The sequence below is a fragment of the Melanotaenia boesemani genome, chromosome 20 (assembly GCF_017639745.1).
Source record: "Melanotaenia boesemani isolate fMelBoe1 chromosome 20, fMelBoe1.pri, whole genome shotgun sequence".
In the NCBI taxonomy this organism is placed as follows: domain Eukaryota; kingdom Metazoa; phylum Chordata; class Actinopteri; order Atheriniformes; family Melanotaeniidae; genus Melanotaenia; species Melanotaenia boesemani.
The window spans coordinates 25022198-25048341 of NC_055701.1; the positions used below are offsets into that span (position 1 = coordinate 25022198).

General features: G+C 38.7%; 1 protein-coding gene across 1 annotated transcript in view; it reads right to left on the reverse strand.

Annotated features, from left to right (window-relative positions):
* The window catches only part of gfra4a (GDNF family receptor alpha 4a), a 190056-nt gene that overhangs the window by 27432 nt on the left and 136480 nt on the right, over nt 1-26144 (reverse strand). The window contains exons 3-6 of the mRNA XM_041972787.1: nt 24311-24391; nt 12719-13058; nt 7010-7119; nt 3013-3147 (exon numbers count right to left, since the gene is read on the reverse strand). Of these exons, the coding sequence (XP_041828721.1) occupies nt 3013-3147; nt 7010-7119; nt 12719-13058; nt 24311-24391 (666 nt within the window). The remainder of the gene's footprint in view (nt 1-3012; nt 3148-7009; nt 7120-12718; nt 13059-24310; nt 24392-26144) is intronic.

Sequence of the window (26144 nt, forward strand, 5' to 3'; positions counted from 1 at the left end):
TGTCTGTGTCCACAAATAGGTTTGTCCTGAAACCCTGGAAGATGCACATTTTATGCTATAAATCCTGTAATAACAGGTTTAAAACAGGAAAGTTCTGAATCTGTCTACTTTCAGCAATAAGCTCTTTTACCTATTAAACAATATTAAGCATAAAAAAAGGCACAAAAAGCTTCAAAAGCGGCAACATTTGATATAATCTGGAGTAAAAGACCACTTAATGTTGGATAAGAATTTGATACTTCAATGTTGTTTTATAACTGGATATAAATGACAGTTTTATACAAGTATAACAAGTAATGGCCTTGTATTCTGCCACCTCATGATGGCTTATTGTTGCTAGTACTGACACTGGAGTCATTGGTCCGTGTTGTGACTCGGGCTGACAGCTTTGTAAAACCTTGTCGTCTTTTGTTAGAAAAAACAATCGTCCCAAATAAACTCTGCTGTCTGTGACAGCAGCGGCTACAATTTGTATTACTTTGTCCCTGGTGTCATTCTTCTGCCACTGGTGCCATCATTCATTCAAAAGGATGAGCTCCCATCATCAAAACAGCTTTTGTTGCTCATGTTAAATGAATAAAACCTACAACAAATCAAAGACGACAGAGGACTGGGGGCTCATTCTTATCTAACACAAGCTGGAGTTTATCTGCTATCAAGATGTCATGCTTTTTCATTCAGTCTGCAACTAATAAAACTTTTTTGTAATCATCTTTGTTCCCCATTTTTAATATTATGTAACCTACTACTTTATACCACTTGTGCAGACTTTTGTACATGTCAGTGGCCAGTCTGCTGGGGGGGAGAAGCCATGAGCGTTGTTGGAAATTAAGGATGGACCGATATGAAAATTTTGGCTGATATCCGATATTAATATTGTTATGGCCGATAACCAATATTTACCGATGTCGATATTTATATTTTGTTTTTAATTGGTTTAAGATGATCAAATTCTGTACAAAGTGCAAATAAGGCAAACATTAGGGGTGTTAGCTTCCCACCATTGTTTGTGAAGTTCTGGATGGCAGTTTTTCAGATGACATATCAAATTTGTGGTGCTGAACGAGTTGACACGGCATCCTCCTCGCATTACTTCGACTTTGCGGATATTGCATACTGCTTTTCGAGTACCTTCTTTTTACACCGTGAAAAATTACCACACAGCTGAAATTGCTTGTTGCTTCAGTTACATCCCACAATGCAGTGCTGCTTCGCTGTCACATGTCCAAACATGGCTGCATGGCCAAACCTTCCGACACACGTACACAATCAGCAGTTATATGAAAATAAATATCGGCTGTTAATATCGGCCCAGTTTTGCTTATCGGACCGATACCGATATTAATGCCGATATATCGTGCATCCCTATTGGAAATCTAAGGATCTTTTAAAGAAAACAAATGAAAGTTGAATAATGTTGTCTTATTTTTTGGGGGGTCATCAGTTAAAAGTCAAATTTATATTTGCAGTCCTCTATTATCTCCATCTTGAGGTTGAATATGCTATTGTCTCCTTCATTGAACCCCCATAGTTGTGAAACTACATTGACTGGCACTTAATGCAACAAACTGTCTAAAAGAAAAGAAAACGACCCCTTTTCTTGAAGAAGCTGAGATCATTCAATGTCTCTACCAAGATGTTACAAATCTTCTATGAGTGTGTTGTGGAAAGAAACATACAAACTGAACAAACTGATCCAGAAGGCTGGTTTTGTGCTGGAGACTAAGCTGGAACTCCTGGAGCTGGTTGTCCAGAGAAGACATGAAGCTGAACACGATGGACAATTCTTCACACACTCTACGCAACACTGAGGAAATGGAGTGTGTTCAGATAGAGGCTTCTTCAGCTCTGCTGTAAAGTACAAGAGGTCATTCCTAGCAGCAGACATCACCCACTGGAACAAAAACTTAAAAGGGTAATTTTTTTTACTAATAATGGATTTGTAGTGATTTTAAAATGGATTATGATTTTTCTTTGGATTATTATTTTTCAAGTAATGTCATTTTCATTTCAAGTCTGATTTTCTTCTGCATTGTTAGAACATACCAGTGTATGTGTGTCTATTGGTAAACTAACTCATACTCCAAGCTGCATTCAATATTGTTAATGTCATAACTAGAAGTGTGGGAATGCTGAGAGGATGTGAGAATATTTGATGTTTCAGACATTGGGTTGGGTTTTAGGTAAGACTACTGGACTGTTTTCTTTACTCGCGTCACCTGCTACACTGTAGTGTGCTTTGTGTTGGTGCCTCCCCTTATCCCTCTATAGCTTTACCTGTTTGTCTCCTCTGACCCAAAAAGGAACCAAAGGACTTATAGCCTATATTCTCAAACTGTGGTACGTGTACCACCAGTGGTACGCGAGGGCCTCTTGGTGGTACTTAGAGGAAAGTCATAAATATTTTTTAAATAAAATTATTAAACATTAAGGGTCGCGGGTAAGCTGGAGCCTATTCCAGCATTACCGGTGAGAGGCAGGTACACCTGGACAGGTTACCTGTCCATCGCAGGGCCAACACATAGGGAACAAACAACCACAACGGTGGGAGGAAGCTGTAGAACCTGGAAAGAACCCAGGCATACACGGGGAGAACATGCAGACTCCACACAGAAAGGCCACAAGGTCCGAACCTCCCCCTCCAGCTGAGATTCAAACCAGCGACCTTCTTGCTGTGAGGCTGCGGTGCTAACCACCACACCACCGTGCAGCCCAGTTCCTTTATGAACTGTCCATAGCTAATAGCTATGTATGTTATGGCTTAATATGTTTGCTACTGTATGTTCAGATTTTTCATGATGGTGGTACTTGGTGAGCTCGATATTTTCTCATGTGGTACATACTGTAAAAAGTTTGAGAACCACTGACTTATAGAACTTGTACCCTATAAACAGGTCATGGATAATTTTAACTGCTGCAGTGTTGTCTCAGATCTCACACTTGTTTTGTTCTATGTCAAGGTTGTTACTGTTCTGTTGTTTCTAGAGGTCTGTATTAGCAGCTGTTACTCACTCAGGCAAACGTTGTCATGGAAAAACGTGAGGAAGTCATAGCATTGTTCCCTGTGGTTGCCGCTTGCTGCACAGGAGCACCAGGGTCCCACGTTGGATGTGGAGTTGTCAAGGTAGTTGGGAGTTATTGTGCTTCCTGTAGAGGAGAGAAAAGAAAAGAACAAACGTCTGTATGTTTATTGGCACCTTGGAAAAAAGCAAATTCTTACAATGACACTGACCTTTATTTCACTTTATTATTTGATTTGGTTTCTGATTTAGTTGAACTGAGCTGAATATTTAACATTTTTATGCTGCCTCTTGTTATTCAGGCTCTCTCGCCTGCTGCTCCGAGCCTTTCTGAGCAATGTAAGCTCTTGTAAGCACCTCATAAAATGTGGTTTGTGAATCAATGTAAAAACCAGTGACAGGAGTTTTATGTTATTTAAGCAGAATTCTTGCTGGTCTAATCTTTTTATGCTTAGCCTGATTATGACCTCGGTCTGATTACGATAATCAAATAAAGGCATCTACATGGCAATTGCTATCATCCCAGCATTGGCCTAATCAAGTTAAGACTGGGATATTAGCTTGCACAAAAATGCATTCATTTAGAGGGAAAGTGAGAAGAATTTAAAGAGGAACAGATAAAAGCAGGGTTTAGACTGAAGCCCTTTTCATAAATGATGTTCATGGGGAATGAACGGGCAAGCCAGTCTGGGCTCTTTCTACAGTGTTTGCTCACATGTTCTTCACAGCAGGAGATTTTTTTTTTTGCTAGAGATGGAGCTTTCACAGCTGGAAATATAAAGTGGGGTGTACAAGTGCAGCACCGAGCTGTCTAGAAGAGGTGGATTACACCATTTATGTGCTGATATAAAAACTATATGCATGTGAATTTATCAATGTTGGTTCAAGCCTGAGGCGAGCCGCATTACAATCACTAAAGTACTAAGTTCTAAGTTAATACAAAATGATTAAAGTATAGCTTTTGAGACCTATTGCATCACCTTTTGTTGAGAACTTTGCTCAAACGTTGTTGTATACAATTTAAGGATGGGCATTTTAAATGTTTGAAGTTTACTAACCAGGCCAATTAAATTCAATTTAGTCAGTTAGTCATGACATCATAATGACGTAGTCATTAATGAAATGAAATCTGTTTATCCCCAGAGCAAAATTGTAAAATTGTATAATGGAAGAATTCCACCCACACAAGCAGTTTATTAATTTTTTTTTATTTTTAATTTTTAGATTTTAGTGCTCTAGTTGCCTTTATTGTACAGTAGGAAGACAGGAAAGGTGGTCAGAGAGAGGGGTGACATGCACTAAGGGGCTCCAGGCTGGGATTCAGACTGCATCAGGGAGCTGTAACCTCTGCGGCTGCCTTACCTTACCAGGTGAACTAAACACCACATCCGCAGCACCATTTAGCTACAACAAAACCACTTTTTGTCATCTTTCCATCGGGTGATTTTGATCCTGAAATGCAACATTTTTGTGATGGTTTAGTAAGCGTGTTTCGTCAAGCAGCTGCTTCCACTGTCTGTGAAAACCCAGCAGAAACGGCTGTTAAACTTTCCTGCTTCCCTGACGGGACAGGGCCTTGTCTGTGGCGGGACCGGAGCTGTGGAACTCTCTGCCACTGCAGATCAGACTTGCTTCATCACTGTCCAGTTTTAAATCCCTGCTTAAGACCCACCTCTTTTCATTGGCGTTTCACCCAGTATGAGTTTGCCTTTACACAACTAGTTATATGTAAGTTCTACTGTCCAAACAGTAAAGCTTAGCTAAAACTGGGTCATGCAGCAGGTTTTAAACACAAAAAAGCTACTCAGGTATCTCTAAAGTGCCTCCTTGGAGCTATATCTGCATTAAAAAAAAAACAAAACACACATCTAATAAAACAAGAGTGAAATGCATCTTGAAATGTGTTTTTACTAAACCTCCTTTTAATGAAATACAAACAATTAACTTGATTAATGTTACGACTGTGTTCAGAATGAATTAAACTAGATTGTAATTTTAAATCTGATAGAACAAATAACACAATTTAAATAAAAAAGCAGCCATCATGCATGCGATGTGGATGGCAAATACTTTGTACACAGTGCTTGAATTAAAAGAACCTCCTAAAGCAGAAGAAAAAGTAAGTTAACAGCATACTTTAACTTCATATTTAGTTCAATGATGCTGTTCAGTGAGCAGCAGTTCATAGGGAAGAAAAACACAAGATAAAGGAACAAATTTCAATTTTATATCAAAGTGTTTTTCTTGAGTTACTGTCCTTTTCAAGATTTTGCTTTTTGAAGAGAAAATGTTTTATTTAAAAACTTTAAATATGGCATGGCAGAAGAGACCAAAGTGTAAATATGGCGATGTTCTTGGGGATGTCTAGGGACCTCAGACAATATATACCCAGGGTCAAAATGTTCATCTCTTACTATGCCTGAATAAATTGTCTTAAAAGAGGAAAAATGTGCCTTTCCCCCCACCTTCCCTCTGTTTGAGAGGATAAGGTCATACTAAACTAATAAGAAAGTAAAGTTTATTTATAAAGCACTTTTCACAGATAAATAAATAAATAAAATTCTGTACTTAAAATGGATGCAACTTTCATAAAAACAATCAACAAAAAGCTTTCCTGAATAAAACTTTTATTTTAAACTTTTTTAAAGGCTGCAAAGAGTTGACCACACAGAGGGACAGGGGTGAGTTATTCTAGAGTCTGGGGGCTACAGATTGAAAAGTCAGGTCTCCCCGGGTTTTAAAACAGGTCTTTGGGACATTCAGGAGACCTTCACGAAATTTGATTGAAAGCCAATGAAGTCTTGATAAAATCAGGGTGATGTGGGCTGCTCTGGGCGTACCTGTCAATAATCAGGCAGCAGAGTTCTGCACTAAAAATCTGAGATGCCTTTTTGAAAGAAGTGAAAACAGAATAAGAATTAATACGAGGTGTGTTAAAATCATTTCAAGATCTGATTTTGACTACCTTCTAACTTTAGAGAGTTCTACATTTTATGCACACAGAATAAAACAATTAATTTTAAAAACAAATTGTTGCCTTAAGTGCATTTTTGTTCGTGTGTTGTGAACATTAGATTCTAAACTTTGAGGAACAATTAAAAATAAAGATTTTTCATAATTTTTTTTTTTGTTTAATAGTGAGAGTCTCACCATAAATGATGTATCCTGGCTGATTCCTGTCAATCCATAAAGCCAAAGTTAAATTACCAACATATACGTTTAATTTTTTCCTTAAAGCACGTGTAATGTGTGGACATTGATCACAAGTGCTCTTAATGTTTAAAGCTTCAGAGACCCTGTGTGCCCTTTAGGGGACCCCCTTGGGACAATGTTTATTTTTTCTCTCTCTCTCTCTTTAGTTTTGCCAAAAGTTCTGAAGATCTACCATGACTGCGAACTTGTCAGTTTCTAATAAATGAAGCTGCCAGCGATGCAAAGTCTAGGCACCACCACAGATGGTGTGTCCTACACGTCTATTTTTATTTATTTCTATTTTTATTCTGTATCTTGAGGCAGAAAGACCAACAGGAACTCGTGATTTACCCATATATGTATATATTTATTTATTTATTTATTTTGTCCACCCCCACACCCCCTTTAAGTGCAGTGGTTCAGCATGATATTGTTAAGCTGACTGGTTGTTTACAACCTTTTGTCAATTATGTGATCTTTTGTTAAGTTTTTATCTGAAGGACAAAACCCATGTAATACGCCTCTACGTGCTTCCACTCAATGTCACGTCTGGTGAAACAGCAACATCAATAGTTGTAATTGCACTGCTCATAATGCCAGCGATTTTGCCGGGTACGCTTTGGCCACATTAATCAGCTCTCCATCGATCACTTGGGCCTCTCATCACACTCCTGGATTTATTCTTCTGAATCCTGTTTGGTGCACTTGTCTGCTCTCCGCCTTCATCCCTCTAAAACCTTTTTTGTTCCCTATCCATTGTAAAGGGTGGGTGACCCAGAGCTAGATTTAGTCCTTACCTATCAGGCCGGTGTATGCAACCAGACATGCTCCGTAGTTCTCCTGCTTGCATCCACTGGCGCTCTGCTCAGAGGGCTGGCAGTCATACTGGAACTGTGCCCAGCGCGACCTGTGGGAGCAGAAACATGTCATCCATCATTTACTTATGCATGGCTGACACACGCATCATGTCGACCCTGATGCTTTCTCTCAACAGGATGTGATCTAAAATTTACAATGTGAATTTACATACCTAATCTTCTACATTAACTCCCTCTGCACTTCATGAGCTCTTGCTTTGTAGCACTTCAAACCACAATCAGTCACCTCTGACGTTCATACCTTTTTTTTTTTTTCTCCTCATCACCTCTTTCCCCAGCCAGTAGTCTTCTGGAAAGCTGCCAGGCTGTAAAGAGTCAATGAGGGGCAAAGATTGGCCTTGGCTGTACTCTCTAAATACCGTGGGTGCTGTCTGGCAGGCCTGGCCACGAGGAGATTAGACAAATATGGATGCTCCATATAAACGCTCCCTCCCACAGCTGCTTTGCTTTCCCCACCTTACTTTTCTGCCAGCCACCCAGACATCTAGTCTCATAACCATCATCATCACACAAGGCTATCGTGGCCATCATATCGCATCACTGGCCAACCATCTACTAGCATTTGCAACAGGATCTCCTCGGGGCACCACAAATCTCTGCTCTGCCCTCATTTGTCATGTCATTGTAATGATGTGCATAAAACTCGTAGGCAGTGCTGTAAGTGAATGCATCCTCCGCAGGCGGCCAGTTAATGCCAGCTGACTGGTGCAGGATTACTGGGCTGCGCAGGGGCCTTGAGATGCTCCATTCAGCAGACCCACAGCGGAGAACAACGCCTGATCGATAGCCATGACAGATGAAGCCTTTTGTCTTCCTGACATTTGAAGAGGAACTAGATTAAATGCTAGCGACCATTTGCTGTCAGAGAGGAGGCTGCCAGAATAGGTCTGAGAACTCCATGTTCCTGAGAGAGACACCAAATGAATTCTAATGACTTGGTAAGGATATTGTTGGCTTTCTGATTGAACAATTTAAATTTGAATGAAGGATTTGTTTTCAGTGTCTCACATAAACAGGGATTTAATGCTAAATAAACACACATTCAGATAACATCACACACGAGTGTATTTTCTGTAAGCTGTTTACTGGACCCAATGTCCTCTTGGCATTAAATATATTCTGGCAACAAGTGAATCCCAAGTGATGATGGCTGTTTTATAGTAATGACTAATTTACACGGTGGCTTGTTGCCTTGCTGCTTCCCTCAGAAAATTAATGCAGAATTTAATTGAGCTAATTAAGCACAGTTAATGAGTATAACAACTGGATTAATTAAGTACAACTCAGTTATAAAATCTCTATAAACTTATCACACCAGGCAGACCCATCCTTCAAAACACATGAAGTAGCTCACTGTCCTGAGGGAAAGTCACTGTGGCGGGCCACCAAATCAATAAAACACATCCCAGATAGCAGAACACTGGTGAGAATGAAGATGTAGCTACATGTTGTATTTATTATGAGAAAAAAGAACTATTTATAGCATCATGTCCACTTTATAATCTTCTCTGTGATGCAAACCACCATCCTGAGTTAGCACAGGGTGGTGGGTGACTGTGGAAGGGGGAGAGGGGGGGCAGTTTTAGGACATGTGGAACAAGCTGAGGTGAAAACTATGACGGCCTGTAATGGTACCATCTTTGGTCCTTTAGCTGCAGAAAAGACTAACAATACTGAACGAATAATCCCCATGTTTCTGTGTTTTTAGTACTTTGTTCACTGTGTGATTAAATCTATTCTTATTAGTCTCTTTCCACCTTAAACTGACATTTTAAACCTGTGAGTTTGTGACCTGCATGTAGGTAATCTCTAAGTGTGACCTGTAACTCGCTAATTGAAGGACTAAAATCCTGTTTCATATAGCATTGTTTGCTTACCCATAATCCTTCACTTTCTGTTGGGAGATGGTAATGTGGACAGATGGGTACGTGATATTATGATTTAGCTCTCTGCAAACAATACAAGTTTTGCTAAAAGTCAATAAAGTGACAGCAGCTTGGCAAGAACTATACACTCTGGTTTGGACTCTGTTTGCTTAGAAACAAAGAAATCTTTGACTTTTCAGTCACTGCATGGTTAGCGTTAAGCTGGTGGGTTTAATTAATCCAAACGTCTTAGTCAACCAAACTAAGTATTCTGGTCAAAACAAAAAGCTTTTAACTAAACAGAACAAACATGTAAAAATGCATTTGGTTCTTTAACTATAAACAGTGATTTGATTTAGGCAAACAAAATAAATCTGGTAGGGTTTTGAAAAGATCTTTGAGAGGTGGGAAAGTCAACAGATTGCAGACTTAATCTGTTCCTGAGAAACAGTTTGGTTACATGACATACAACTAAGATGGCAAATTTCCAGTACTGATGGGACATGTTGAATCCTTTTTCTAGTCCTCTACCCTTCTGTGTATCTCATGTATTGTCCAGTCACATTTTGATACCTGGCAGCGCTGTGTTATATTTCAGTTAGTGGCCAGAAATGTATTAATATAGCTTTGAAAAACAATACTGTGGAATGAAATTATTCTCACAAGTTATAAACGTGTATTACAAGAGTTACAAATGTGTAAAAAAATCTTTTTGTGCTTAAAAATGTGATCAAATTAATGCACAGATATCAAACATTTTGAATACATGTAAAATAACTTTCCACATACTCACATAACAGACTGCATAAAAAAAAATTTTCTCAGCTTTTTCCCATGTTCAAAAAGCTGCCTGCGTATTAGGTTGATGGGTTATTAGTGGCGATGTATTGTGGTAAACTTGGGTTTATTTTTATTATATAAAGCACTTTGTGCTGCTTTTATGCATGAAAACGTGCTTCATACAGTTTGATTTGATAACGATGCATAGATCAACACTAATGCATATTAAATCGTTAACAGCATCAACTCAAATTGCAAACATGAATCAAACACTGGTACAGTAATCCTCGGCTACTAGAGAGAAAGAACGTGGGACGGTTTCCATTAGCTTTTTTCTAATGACCAAAATGTCTTAATTTTACTAAAGAAAATGTGAATATCCAAAGGTGTGCTGTGTAATTATGACTGTCAGACTGTACTAACATGGTTATAAGAATTCTAAAAGTACTTAGTCTTGGACACTAAATAGGGTTACGTTTACCCTATTTTTCTTTCAATAAATGGAAATCTCTTTTTACCTCCACCAAGGTGGAAGATATGTCTCTCTGTTGGCAACATAACTCAAAAGTTAGGGATGGATTTTGAGGAATTTTCAGGAGTAAGGAACAAATTTCTACATTTTGGCGTTGACCTGAATCACCATTTTGATCCAGGCATTTTCTTTTAAAGAATTCTTTAGTATTGGGAGATTTGGATAATTTTGCCATTAGAGCTTCTGACTCATCAAATAATGCCCAGAAATATTGGCAAATAAATAAATAAATTACAAGATGGCATCATGGTAGATGTTAAAATCTGACATTGTTTGATCAGGATCATGTTGATATTCTAGATCTGGTGATCCAGAGGGTTAAAAATATAGATGGTACTGGGTGGGCCTTTAGGGTTTTTTTCTCAGGTGCACCCTATAGGTTAGCAGTGGTCTGCACTCTGAGTGCTTCTAGTCTTTTACATGATATGAAAACTAACTAGCTGTTTTGATGGCACATTGACATTTATTGTACACCCTTGAGCAATCCTTGACCTGCAGCATCCAGAGGATAATAAACTACACTTCACAACTCTTCTTTTTGTCCAGCCCAAAGGCATCATGTGATAGCTCTGTTTTGCTTTCTGACAGTGCATTGCACAGCAGCAAATTGATATTAAACCCTGGCTATTTTTATTAGCACACACTGTTGTTGATTCAGCAAACAAACAAACAAAACAAACAAACCCCCCCCCCCAAAAAAAAACATAAGACATAACTGGACTAGCAAAGGCAAAAAAGAGAAAGTGAGGGGGCAAGAGATAACACATAAGTCAACATCTGTCTGACTTTTCCTGGCTGGAGAGAGCTTGGAGAAGAGACAGGATGCAAGATGGATGCTGAGTCAGCTGTCGTTACTCGGAGCCAACGTAAGAATCTGTTTAGCAATGTTGCCTTAAAATACAGAATGTGGTACAGTCTTTTTTTCTTAAAAAATCAGATTGATTTTTATTTAAATGTGTAAATGAGCTCAGGAAGAAAATATTAGCTTCTTTTTTAATGAATAAAAAGGATTGTGTTAAATCAGCATGTGATATTGTATCATTTTGACTGAATCTTAAATCGAATTTGAATCAGATTTTGGGAGAATATCCGTAAATCTATGTCAACATATAGTTTCATGACTAACCTTGTGTTTTACAGCCTTTCTCTACATACAGATTATTAAATGCATGCCCAATGTGTGCAGGTTAGATTGTATCTGCGTACAGGTCAGCTTGCATGTACATTCATGTTCCAGTTATACATGCTGCATTTATCCACATGTGGAAAGCTGCAGATAAATTTTAATTACCTATTGATTATCACACACAGGCCTAGTTGTAACTAGTTGTTCAACATGTCATACATTTGTAACTGAGACTAGTTTCTGTCCATAAACTATCAAACACATCATATTTCGGATGTCCTTGCCTCATGTTCACAGTACCAACAGTGTGATTATGCTGCATCGCCATTTTCATGTTTTATATATTTTGTTTTTCGTGTGAAATGGCTGGAAAATCAAAGAAGAAACTGTTGCTGGTTAAAACACATGACAAGACAAAGAAGGGCTGGCAAATTCTCTTAGAAGTTGGGACATCCAACAAAATCCTGGATGTCTGCAGCTTCAGGCGAGTGCTTGTTAAGTTAAACAAAGGAACTTCCTATACTGATGCGAAAGCTTGTTTACTTTAGTCTTTTAGCATAAAAACAGCAACTCAGCTTCTCTTCTCAAAGTCAAAGACATCAGAGCTTCAAAGCAGCACTTTAAAACACCAGCATTTTTCAAATCAATCAGCATTTGGCATGTTGGATTAGCAATTGTATCTTTTGCTAGACAGAATCTAATAACTATAATATGCTTTGACGAGTCTCAGCTTCATGTTGTTGTGATCTGTTACATCAAACATACAACTATGCAAAGTCACAACTGCTTCAAATTTTTTCCTGGAGTATTAGGATCCCTGTCATTTGCTCCACTCTAAACATGAAGCTTTACCTTCAGGGAGGTTGGTAAGTCGCTACAAGCACTCCTTCCTCGCCACAACTGTAACCCTTTACAACAACCTACCTGACATTCTTGGAGACTTAGCTAAATTATGCTTTTATTGATTCGTGAAGTCTTATCAGACCTTCATCTGATAATAGGATTTGATTTTGGGAGTTGGTGTATTGTTTTAATATTATTTAAAGTTGGTTTAATTTATTTTATTCTCATGGAATAGTTTGTTCAGCTGTATTTCCGGGTGAGTTCTACAGTTTGTTCCTACCTCTATTTATTCAGATTATTGATGTGCAGCCTTCCACGTAGTTTACTGTAGACACTTGTCTGTTTGTGTGTTTGACATCATGCGCGTATCTGACGAATTTCCCTTCATGGACAAAGTTTATTTTGATTCTGATCGTAATCCAGAAAGGCTTGTGTAACATGCTTTTAGCAGCCAGTCCATGTAAGACAACACAAATTTCTACCTGCACACATAGTCTGCCTTGCAGATCCGCAGCTGAGCCAGACAGTTTGGCTTTTCCTTTTCTTCGTAGGAGCAGGATGGCACGATGGTTTGCCTGCGGCGCTCTGCGCAGGCCGTGTCGGTGCAGGGACAGAACAGCAGCTCATGGGTGTAGTCAGGAGGAACGCGGTCAAAAAACTTCCTCAGCGCCTTGTTGCACTTTGGTCGGTTACATGGCCCCGAGCGGGCTGATGGCTGGATGCAGGCTGAGACGTACTCTGTACGAAGCTTCTGACATGTCTCATCTATGTTGCACGCCTTGGCAGCATCCAGGCAGCGGTTCACTGTCATCACCTCAGACTCTGGAAGAAAGCACACACAAAAGAAAATGAGGGGAAAAAAGCTTTTCATCCTTCTGTGTGGTTTGAGAAAATCAAATCCCAGGCAATGTTTACAAATGATTTCATGGCCTAATTGGAGCTGGATTGATTTGCCGCTATCACCTCTGGACTTGGATGCAGTGTTGCATCTGAAGATGGAAAACAAAAAGAAAATCTGCCTCTTCAGTAACAAACTAAATCAAAATGATGATTATATGTAATAGGCCTCCTTGTAATAAATAGAACATGAATGGTGTTTGAATGTTGCATGAGCCTGGGCACTGACGGTGTTTCAGCCAAGGCCTAATGGCTGAATATTTCATTCTGCTGGGTTAATGCAGGGTGGCAGCACTGGAGAAGTGGCTCTTCCATCTCTCCACCACACAACAAGGTCTGTTATTACCACTCCTCCCCCTTCATCCATCCTTCCATCCATCCATCCAGCACTCCCTCCTTACATCTGGGGCCATCCCTCACTCACCTGATCTCCCCCTCTGCCCTTCTTTTGCCATTTTCCCCTCACTAATCCATCTGCGACTTCCATTTCTCTTCAGCTTTCTTCTGTCTATTCTTCCTCAAACTTTGTCCACCTCTTTCTCCCTCTCAGCCGTGCTCTCACCAACTTCCACAGTAATGAGTCTCCTCTGTGGAAGCTGTGGAAACCCTCCCGTTTTAAAGAAATATTTTCCAATCCATCATCATATGTTCATGTCCTCCCCCCTCCATTCTTCAAGTCAATACAGCCATGATGATGTTCAACTCCTCTGGCAGATAGTGCTGCTCATTAGTTCCTAAAGTGCCTGTAGTTGTGTCTCCTGGTGACTTCGACTGACCAAGCTGTCATATAAAATAAGAATGACCTTGGAGATCGAGCTAACAGCCCAGCACAAAGCGCAGGTTACTGTATTCCCAGCTTAATGTGCAGAAGCCAGGGGGGAGGAGAGGGTGGACTTTGACAAATTGTATCCCATGGCCACATTAATGGGGAAGGACAACGTGCACATTTTAATGTAAAATTCTCATTTATATCCAAAATATCCCAAAACAACCTCAGCTGGGCTGTTTCTCACAGGAACAAGTGGAGGCTGACTTCACTGGTGCTGTTGATCATTTTCCATTCTCAGACCTTATTCTGTAATCCATCCATCTTCTATACCCCCTTTTTTATCCTGCTCAGGGTCTGGAGCTTTTCCCAGCTGTCATTAAGCAGACTGACCAACCACAGCGCTAATACAGACGCGCAGACAACCACGCATACTCACAGCTGCGGTCAGTTCAGATTCATCAGTTCATGCAGAACATGTTCACAGCGTCTGGAGAAATCCCATAAAGGCACAGGGACAGCAATCAAACGCCACACAGGAGCCCCAGCTGAGGCTTGAAAAAGGGCCCATTTTGCTGTGAGTAGCCTGTTAACCAACCCTGTAAGGATTAGAATAGACTTATAAAATCCTTCTTATTACATACAAAGCCCTTATTGGCCAAACTCTAACCTATCTAAAAGACATTATTCTCTTTCACCACATATGAACACTTCACTCTCGGTATGCTGGTCTACTGGTTATTTCCAGAGTTTCCACAGAAGTGTCTTTAGTATACAGGTTCTTCGACTTTAGAACCAGCTAATATTTAGTGAGTCCAGGACACAGACACCATCCATTTTCAAATCAATGCTTAAAACCAATACTAAGCCAATACTAAATCTATTGGTCCTCAGCTATTTGTTTTAATGCTACTTGATCGTGGGCTGCTTTGAGAACAGATGGTGGTGCCAAACTCGCCTGGACTGCCTGCACTAAAGCTTGAAACTTTATTATTTGTGCTATGTGCCATTTTCATTTACTCTTTCAATTTACTGCTATTTACATATTTTAACAAATTACAAGTGGTTCCCTATAATATGACAGCAATCAAACAGTCCTCGTGGTTGCAGATAAGCTCATTTCATTCAGTCAGCAGTTTCAAGCAAAGCCCATCTCTGTGTTGATCTCCAGCCCGTGTTTACCAGCTGGTTCGGCCGCGGGTTCATGTACGTTCAGGTGAATCACCCTACGTTCACAAGTTTTTCAAGCTTATATATATATATATATATAGTCCTCTCTCCACTCTCTCTCCTGATTATAAGACAGCCCCCAATTTCCATAACTAATCTTCAGAAAAAGACTATCAATGTGTCCCCTAACATTATACCCCTACCAGATCAAATTGAACTATTCTGATCTGATTTCTATGCAATAGCCAGTCACAGCAGAAGTTCTTTAAGTCTCATTTGCTCAAACGGTTTATACTAAGTTCTGTTATTAAAAACTAAACATTCTGGTGTTATTTAGCTGATATGCACATGGACTGTATAGGATATACATGACATATGTCAGAGCTGATCTCTCTGTCATGCTCTCGGAGTTTCCCCCGAGATGTGCACACACACTGACACCTGCGCGCGTGTAACATAATCTAATGTCTTGTAGCGACGGCGATCTGCTTGTTTTAAACAAAAAATACACATATTTGGGACAATACTGTATATCTTAACCTTTTCTTGTAAAACAGCTAAGGAGTTTTTAGATTTTCTGAGCTTATTCATCATTAAAACGTATTCAGACAGTTCAATTCAGTTTACTCCGAACAGATTACAGTAATAAACTACTTACATCTTTAGTGCTGCTCTTTCATAGCTCTAAGCTTTGTCAGCACTGGGATGTTAAGCAATTTATTGGCAACAAAATGAGTGTTTGGAAGATAATAAACAGAGTAAGGGTGAAGTGGTGGATTATTCCATATTAGTCTGAACATTTTATGGACATTTTTAATACCTTTCTTTTTTTTATTCTTTCGGGTTGTTGGAATCTTTTGTCATGTCTTTAGCTGAGAGGGACTCATCCTTCATGATGGAGCACAATACAGTTCCTTTTATAAAAGGTGCATTTTAAAACAGAAGACAGAGTCGGAAAATGTTCCTTTAGGAGGTTTAACATGGCTATGTTTCTAAAAGATAAACAATACCAGAGCTGTAGCTTTTTTTTTTTTTATTTAAACAAATTGCAAAAGGACGGAGCTAAACCAAGGCATGAACTAAAGTATCATCTAAATCTAAAGGGCTGATTTCCTCACGGCTTTTCCAAGCCTGTGACCAACTTGTCGTGGAGTCTAAGAAAACCAAACTGATGATATATTTTCTTCCAACAAGGGAGCATGAAGTGGAAAATCCGTGTAAGGAAACACAATTTGTACCACTCCCACAGGCCACTGATGCATTAAAAAGCTTCTCTTTGGGTGCAGAACATGTACCGTTTAAAGGGAAGCAGTCTCTTAACAACGCCGACTTGACTTTAGTTAGCTGATTAATGGGCGCAGGGTGAAGCACTCTGTTATTTGAATACTCCTTAAAATATGATGAGCTGTGGCTCTGGCTTGCATCTTTGAGAAGGGTCATTTCTCTGAGGGAGAGATGCTATAAGGGGGGAAAAACATCCATTAATCACGTCTGTGTTGTTTTGGCAGTGGACTTGTCGAGATGCATGGCAAGGATGTCAACTTTGACCTCCTGTGTAGTTACTGGAGTGAAATTTATGAGGAGATGGCATAGTACTGGTCAGGCACCGATGTACGCCAAGGGAGCCTCAAACTGGTGGCTTCGTGTTAATAGGCAGCATATGTATGAGGTCAAAGAGCATGATTATGCTGCTGAAATTAGACTATTACAAGGTGTACAGTCTATTGAGTATATAGACGAGGAATTTACTAAAAAGATATAGGTCAGTTTTAAAGTCCTCTTACAACTCATCTGTTTTTGTGAAAAATGTAGTACATGCCATGGGAAAAACAAAACAAAAAAACCTCATGGTTTGATTGCTTGAAATCTTCCTCATTCAGAGTGTGGAGATCTATGACTAGAGTCCAGCTTCTCACCACATCCAGAAAGTCTCCTCTGAAAAACTAACTTTGCTACACAAATAAACAGCAATGAAATTATGAATCTTTCACTGAGCAGCAGAGTCGTGGGCTTACTGTGTCGGCCTTTTAGATTTTTCAGCCAGGTAAAAGAGACATCAGTCAGACAGTTGCATCTGGACCCTGGGTAAAGCCGGATTCCCTGTAGTTTTCTGAGCCACAGGCAGCATTTTTCTTTTTCCATGACAGAAACCGCTGACAAAGCCTGGAAATGCAGTCTGCGCCAGTCTGCTGGAAGCGCAGCCCAAAGGTTTTTACCCAGCGGCAAACGAAAGCCGGACGGACAGGAAACATGCTTTGTCATACTTGGTGTCTCCCAGATAAATGGCTGGAATAGAAGATTTTAATTGTTCCCCGCTGCAAATAAAATGGGTCTCCAACAGCCTGTTTAGTTGTCCACAAGCCTCTTAATGACCTCGTAGTTTGAGTCAGGTGTATTGGAGCAGGTAAACACCTGAAACCTGCAGGACAGTGGCCCTTGAGGTCCAGAGATGGTTATCTGTGCTTGGGGCAGACTTTATCTTTTCTGAGGCTGAGGCTTTGTAGATCCAAAGCAGAAGTCCTCAGATACTAGGCTGATGATGGATTTTTCTTGTAATATGTCTTGTACTGCATTAAAAATACCATATAGACAAAGTAACACAGTAAAAAGTTGATGTGTATGTTGGGTTCACACTACATTTTAGACTATGATTTTTACTGTACACTGCAGACAAATTCTGCACACATCTCTCAGGCAGCCACCAGTTGCTTGCGAGAAAATTTATGAAGACATGATTTATGAGGCATGTGGACATGTCGCAGTGTCTGACCATAAATCTGAATGAGCTGTGAAGTGACAGAAAAAAACCCCTGCAGTCTGCAAGCTGTCTTTTGTTTCTCTTAGTTTATTCACATTTTCTGCCCAACACCTGGTCTGATCCAAGCATGTTTGGTCATTTGCCATCATAAGTTGTCAAGTGAGTCATCAGTGAAGAGCTGCAGCCAATTACAGATGGTGTTAAAGACATGAAACAAGCACGGTCAGCTGGGACATGGACTGAGCAGAATTAAACTTTAGCTATAGTTATTTTAACAACCAAAAGAAACAGAAGTCACAAGGAGCTACTGGTATCAAAGCACAAAATTAAAGATGGAAGACTTGTCTAGAGATGGGCGTATTGATACTTGGAGTCAATACATTTATATCTGCTGGTAAAAATATTGAATATTTTTTCTAAATGTGCTAATACAAAACATTTGTTCTCACTTCTGAGCATTTTAGGTAATTCTGCATATAAATCCGCCCCGGTGTGGTCATTCCATGTCTGGATCATTATGTTCTTCAGTTTTATGAATTCAGTTAATTATATATGAATTTGTAGTCCATTTTATATGCATTTAAAGAGTTCTTTTCATTTTATTTAATGTAATTTACTTACTGATATTATCTTTAAACATTTCTTTCAAGTATTTGTAGTTTAATCATATTTCATGTAACACTTGCAATAAAGATTATTGCACACTGTACAATCATATGATTTTATTTTATTTTTTCTTTAAGGTGGAAAAAATATCTTTTTTTACATCAGTGAAGAAGTAGCATAAACTAATGGTATTGTATCAAAAGGAAACATATTGGTATTGCCTCATCTCAGCTGTTTGTTAAAGACCCCTCGTGTCAGTCTGGTTTTGTATGATTGTTCGATGTCTTCAAACATGAGCATATACATGTTTGACATGGTTAAGGAATGGGGCTGTTTTTAATGAAGGGAAGCTGTGATGTGGTGGAGAGCTGAGCTCCACAGACAATTTTCCCAGTGAATTTAACTCTTCCGGTTTGTTTCATGTCATTGGGGTTAGAAAAATATGCATTATGAGTCACACATGTTACAGTTAATGGCACACAGTTTCCATGGTGTGGATGCTGACTGACAAAAAATGGGTGACTGGGGATGTTTTACCAACTCAGAATTTGTTGTCATAGATTTATGTGCATTTTGAAGATGTGTACCACTGTGCTGTCACAGTACTGCCCACGCTATGTTTGTGTTTTATTTATTAGATCCCTATTAGCTGCTGTCATTTCACAGCAGCTACTCTTCCTGGGGTCTCCACAAAGTCATCAACTCAATGCATTGATTGATTAAAATACATAACACACAACACAGACATCAAGCACAAAGACACTTGCTCAAAGTACAAAATAGCATTTATAACACAATGGCATTGTAACTCTACATTTCCTGTTTCCTAACTAAGGAATCATATCATCTCATCACTTTCAAAATAATGTAAAGAAAAAACACAACTCAATAGTTCACTTCTAAACAGACAGAATATTTCTTGCCGAGTAAACAGAATTAATTTTAGCTTCTTTTTAAAGCTTACCCTATCATTTTCTAAAACCAAAAAGTCTGGTAATTTATTCCATGCCACCATTGCTCTGTAATTCATTGTCTTCTGTTTTAAGTTAGTTCTACATGGAGACAACAAAAAACAACCTGCTGACGTCTGTCTCATTAAATAATTGCGTGTGTCTGAGAAGAATGATAATCTTCTGTACAATAATTCTGTTTTGGTCATAACTACTTTTTTAAATGAAACATGTTAATGAACATTGCCTCCTACATTCTACACTCAGCCATGATAGATGATGATTCATTACACTGACGCTGGTCTGGTAAGGATGTTGAAGAGCAAGTCGAGCAGCTCTGTTCTGAGCTACTGGCAGCCTGGCCAGGTTATGTTTAGTTGTTCTGGACCAAATCAGAGTAATAATCTAAATATGACAAGACTAATGCTTGTATCACTCATTCATAAATGATTAGGCATCCATTTCCTGCAGCATTTAAGCACAGTCATACCCTCTACCCATTCTATTCACTTGTTTTGTCAACTTGACTATTCCAGGACATTTGACTATCTAAAATTACCCCCATTAGATTCACCTCTGTTATTTGCTACTTATCACTACATCAACCCTAGTTAAGCATAGTTTAGGATCTCTCTTCTCTCAGTGAATGTTTCGAACCCCAAATAATACTTTTAGTTAATTTTTTTCTCCTCATTCATTTCTCTATTAACACTTATTTCTCATATAAACTCCTAGTTAATTCAGCAGGTGTATGTGCCTATGTATAAATTGTTAAATCATCAGCATACATTGCAGTGGTGGCATCATTTAAAATGAAAGGAAGGTCATTAATAAAGACTGAAAATAAAAGCGGACCCAAAGAACTCCCTTGTGGGACGCCACAACCCAGATCAGAAGAGCTGCCATTAAAGTATACTATGCTTTTCCTGTCAGTAAAAAAGAACTCTTTATCTATGCAATAGCAGCTGGTTCAGACCCATAGCAGCTCAACTTAGCAATACATCATGATCAAGAACATCAAATGCTGCACTTAAATCTAACAATACAGCACCAACAATATTATTTTTTGTCATCTATTTCCACCATCCAATCATGTCACCCGAGCAAGTGCTGTAGCTCTGAATGCCCTTTTTTAATATGCAGGTTGATGTACTGAATTTTTCTTAAAGTAATCTTTAATTTGTTCACATTATTTGCTCCTTAGCACAGCTAATAGAGGCTCTACTATTCTTTCCTGAAAATAATTCTGTTATTCTTTGGTAAAGTAATAATTTTCCATTCAAAAAGACACACATTATTAAACCTAAATTAATGTGAGCAATCAGATCGGCTACAGGTTTCAGTAACTTCATATCAAGGTTGTCAACACCTGAAGGTTCTTCTTTGCTTGTTCTGAGTAATTTCAATATTAGCATCAATATTTTCAAAAGCCAATTTAAATGATTTATTACCCATTATTTCATTTTTGATCACTTTATTAGATAATACATCATCAGTAGCATCAAGGTGCAACACATTTCGGATAATTTTAATTTAGTCACTAAAGTAACTACTAAGATAAGTAACTATATTTAATAAGCATCTGTCCATCCACCTCTAAAAAGGATGGAGTTGACCTCCCTTTTCTGCCCATTAATTCATTAAGTGTATTCCAGTTTTTAATCTGATTTTGTATAAGCAATTTTATCTTTAATACCTTGTCTACATTTTATTTGATTTTGTGACCCAGTTCCTCAATTTATGAAGATAATCCCATTGCAACGCATTCCCCGATCTTACTGCTCCGATCTTTTAGGGTCATATAATCTCTAAGCTCTTTTACTAACCATGGAGCCCTAGCATTCCTCACTGTTTGCTTCCTTATTGGTGCATGTCTATCAATAACTGGCGTTAACAAATCATTAAACACACTTAAAGCCCTGTTAGCATCCTGCTCCTTCAAGACTGTAGACCACTCAATCCATTTTACATCATCGCAATGATTCCAATCCAAATTTTTAAACATCCTTTTTAAAAATATTTTCAGAGCAGACCTTGGTATTTTGGCCTTTCGTCCGATTGCCACTAAATTGTGATCACTACAATGAAGAGGAACTGATATTGCTTTTGAACACACCATATGTGTTTGTGAAAATTAAATGGAACAAGAGCTTAAACCATCAACCCTGTGACAAATTCTTGTGTGGTTCTTAATCACCTGAGTCAAATTGCAAGTATCTGCACAAGTGAGCAACTTACATCTGAGTACACATGATTTTAAATTCCAATCAATACTCAAGTCACCCAGAAAATAAACCTATTTTTTTAAATCACATACTCTGTCCAACATCATCACATATCTAATCAAGATACATCACATTTGCTTTAAGTGGTCTATTACAACATCCTACTAATAGCTTTTTATTTGGTGGTTGCACTTGTAACCAAATTACTTCCAGCCCCCCTATTCTTAATTCCTCTTTAACCTTTAATGGTATATGACTCTGAACATAGATTGCAACACCCCAAACCCATTTAAATTTCTATCCAGTCTACAGATATTGTACCCATCTGTATTTAGCAGAGTATTATTTATTGTTGTGTCCAAATGTGTTTCTGAGATTACTATTAAATCCCACTCTAGAATTATTTTTGAAATATGCTGTACTTTATTTCTAATTAAAAAAACAGATGAGTTCTGGCCATCTTGCTTTAAGAGGTGGGTCAGGTGTGACTAGCTTCTGAGGTTATAAATGGCAACTAGCTGTGATGTCAGGCCTTTATATTAATTTGAAGAAAGTTCCTGGTGTGTATAGATTTCTCATCTTTGTAATGATGGTTTGGATTATTGAGTTATGTCTTCGTCTACTAAATGAACTATTTGAGGTCATGAGTGCTGGCCAAGTGCCAAAAGATTGGATCGGATGAGCCCTGGGAAGGTGGGTCTGCAGACAGCTGGACTAGAACTCTGCAAGTAGGTCCTCTCCCCTGTTGTAACTGATGGTGCTGATTTTGGATGCTTCTAAACTAGTGACTGGAGAGAGGATCTGTGTCTGTGACAGTACCTAAATTCAGCCTTCCAGTGAAACATGGCGGGTTTCAAAACAGCTTCAGGAACATCAATAAAAATTGAAGACTGTAGTGAGCAGCGATGCTTGGCTCTGCTCTAAAGTGCATCTTTATCTTATACATGTCAGTGCATTCCCTGGAGTTGGTGATCAAATCTGAATAAAGCCTCATGATCAGTAATGAATATTAAATGTGGGAAAATCAAATCCAAAGAGTTACACAGCAGAATGTTCTCACACAGGTTTGTTGGGCTGTAGAAACCAACTAAAATTAATCTGATGTGTCTGCAGTTTAGTTTCTTTTTAAAGTTTTTCTATTGCAAAGCTTTGCTTTGTGAAACTGCCTTGCCCCAGATCTCTGCTAAGATCCTGTTTAACCATTACACATGAACACATGGTCTATTATTTTTAAGTCTCCTAAACCCTACTTATAGAAGAATTTCCATTTTTCTTCTTTGCTGCAGTTTATCCAGTGTTATTTCAATCAGTTTGTTTTGCTGATTGGCTTTTATGTTCAAAGGAGAAAAATAAATACATTAAATAAATTAAATAATTGCCTTTATTTAATTTTTGTTTTTAATATTAAAGGTTCCATATTATACATTTTTTCAACAATTTCATATGAGTATCAGAGGTCCAACAACATTCTTTTCAAAGTGTATTAGCCCAAATTCAGCCTCCATCTTTAATTTCAGTCATTCCAAATGTGGCTCTAGTGAGCTCTACTCAGAACGGACTGTTTCTGTGCCTGTACCTTTAAATGTTCATGAGTGGTGCCTGTCCACACCCCTCTCTGGGAGAGGATCTGGCTTTTGCTGGTGCCCTCTCGAAGATTTAAGAGGGCAAGCCCAGCTTGATAGGATAGGGGGTTGGGGGTCAATGACAGTATCCACTGCCAGGGGGAATGATTATTTCCCTTCGTGAGGTCACAAAGATAAAAGATGTCAGACTCACCTGTTTGAGCACACATTTGCTAAAAAGTGGAGCAAGCAAGTGAGAGAGGAGACAGAATTTTCTCATTTTGGGGCCTCATACACAGGCTACGAGGCCACATATGACTGTTAGAAAACCTCTAGAAGGTGAATTTTGCATAATATGGGACCTTTTTAAAAAAAACTAAAAGCAATGTAATTTTTCCTATTAAGTGCTGAAATTAACAAAAATTTAGAAATTGCTTGATTTTGGTTTTAAGGTTTGCAGAACAAAAATTAGAACAAATTATTTTCATGATCATTTAATCTAAATTGTTATTTAGACTTTAGAGATTTTACTATTCAGAGTGGAATTACCGTCAGAGAAAATGCAAACGACATTGTGTCCTATTCAGTGGGAAGAAAAAAAAACAAAAGTCTCCTGCCTTTTCGCCAAAGCTTCAAAAAGAGGGGGGAAAAATGTGCGACACAAACCAGTTGCATCTAGTCTCAATTTTCTTTCTCTGTCTTTCTTTCTCATCCTCCTTTTAACTCTTGCCACAGCATTTTTCTTTTTGTTTCTTTCTTCTCTCCACACACTCTTTCTCCCCATTACTCACCCTAGGTTCTCTTCTTCCAGGTGCATTAAAGTAAATAGGTAATTAATCCGTGCCTTGAGGCCAAACAGCCACACATACCAACCCTGCGGCTTCCCCACAGGCTCGGAGGCAAGAAGGAGGCAAGGTGAGGAATGTAGCTCATCAAACGCTTCACAAACCCACCTGCATATCCCCCCTCCCCTATTTTACTCTGACAAATGATACAGAATGACAGTTGGATTTACTTTGGCATGTAACCTGATGAGTACCCACGAAAGAGGATTTTTGACAGTCACAGCTACTTTCTCAGCTTGTTAGTGTTGCTAACTTGAGGCAGTAGGTAGGTAGGGAAACACTTGATCTCAGTCACCTGCAGCGATGGAGGCCAGACGAACGTAATCCGAGCCCCTTTCCTCTGGTTCATATGGGTAGCTCTCCACCAGGCTGAGTCCTGCCAACACAGAGGAGCAAAGTTAGGTTAAGCTAATAAGCTAGTGAGAGCTGTCAGGGTAGGTACTGTATGCCGCCTTATGCAGTATAAATTGTCTGAAGTTCTAAAGAGTCATTTGACTCTTTATTTATATTTCTTCATTTATGTCTCTATGTTTATGTTAGGTTGGTCATTAATCTGGACTTCAGATAAGATACACCCTGTGGAATAGGAGGGTGGAGTCCAGAAAACAGACTGCTGTGAACAGAGCTGTAAAAATAAGCCAGCTATTAATTAATTTTAACCACAGTATGCCACGGGCCTTTTTGTAAGACCTCAGGAAGTTGTTAGCTCGTTAAAAAACAAGGGTGTAGCATACAGCATCTCCTTTTTAAATTTTATTATTATTATTTGTAAGCAGGGCACACATGCAGATTTACCAAACTACCTCATGTGACATTTAACTCATATTAAACATAACACATGCTAATCCCAAACAAACCGGTAGCCTGTCATAGTAATAAAACATTAACATCTAGTATGAGTGAGTTGGGGTCAGACGATCCAGTTTAAAAAGGTCAAAATTATTAAATTACATTTAGATTTTCTTTCCTATCAAAATAATCCCTTCATGCTTTAATAATGGATTAAATATACCTCTATATCTTTCTGTCTGTGGATATGCAAATAAACTCCAGCTCTGTTTGCCCAGTTTGTTGCTTCAGCTGCTCACATTTGACTGTTCTGAGACGCTTTTGACTATTACTTTTACCCCGACTAAACCCTGTGCACCATAACAGGCTCGGCCGTGGTGTTGGCTGTTGATTTTTATTACATTGTCATTAAAAAAAAACCAGCATCTGGACATGCTAACATGGTTAGAAACTTCTAATTCACTGGCAAGGCTATTAAGCTGTATGAAATAGAATTTGTTATGTGGATAAATAGTTTTTAAATCTGATTTAAATCATTAAAATTGCAAATTCCAACTGAGCTGCTCATGTTGGTGCTAAAAGTGTCTGATAAGGTGTGATTATTTGCCTTGAAGCTCTTAATCATAACTTTTTGATATACGCAAATGTGATCTGCTAATATGCTAATCTAGTATAATGAAGGAAGAATGAAGGAACTTTCTCTAAACTTAACTGCCACAGTTAGTGCAGAATAAAAGAAACATTAAATGACACAAAGTAAAAGCCTTCACAATCCACTGCTGGAAATTGTCAGCTGGTTATTCAACAGGTGGTGGATTCTGCAGGGCAGTGTTGATTGGACATGGCGGGACTTGCAGAGCATGAATAAGTGTTGTGTCCTAATAATGCACTGCATGTTATTTGAAACCAAAACCATGGATTTTTACCATAACCATGTTGTTTTAACCCCTGATTATTCACAAGTAAGGGCAAAGTAGAAAAGTAAAAGGACTTGATGTAAAATGCTGTGCAGGATGGGTGTCATGTCTACAGAGACCTTGGACAGAAACCAGGAAAACAGACAAAATTTAAGTTCTGGCATCCCTCCACCAACTTCCGTTCTGTTTGTTTTGACCCTTTTGTTTTTAACTTTAACATTGCTCTTGTTCTCTGATTTATTCATCTATAATTGATTTATTTATTTTTGTCCCCCCAGCACTTGGGTCAACCTTATAAATAAATCCGACTTGAGGTTTCTTAAAGGTTTCTGAGGAGTGCTAACCACATAAACTTTATCATGCAGCAAAACGTATGGAGTCACTTTATCCTGATAATAGCTCATTCCTTAGTTGCATCTCTGC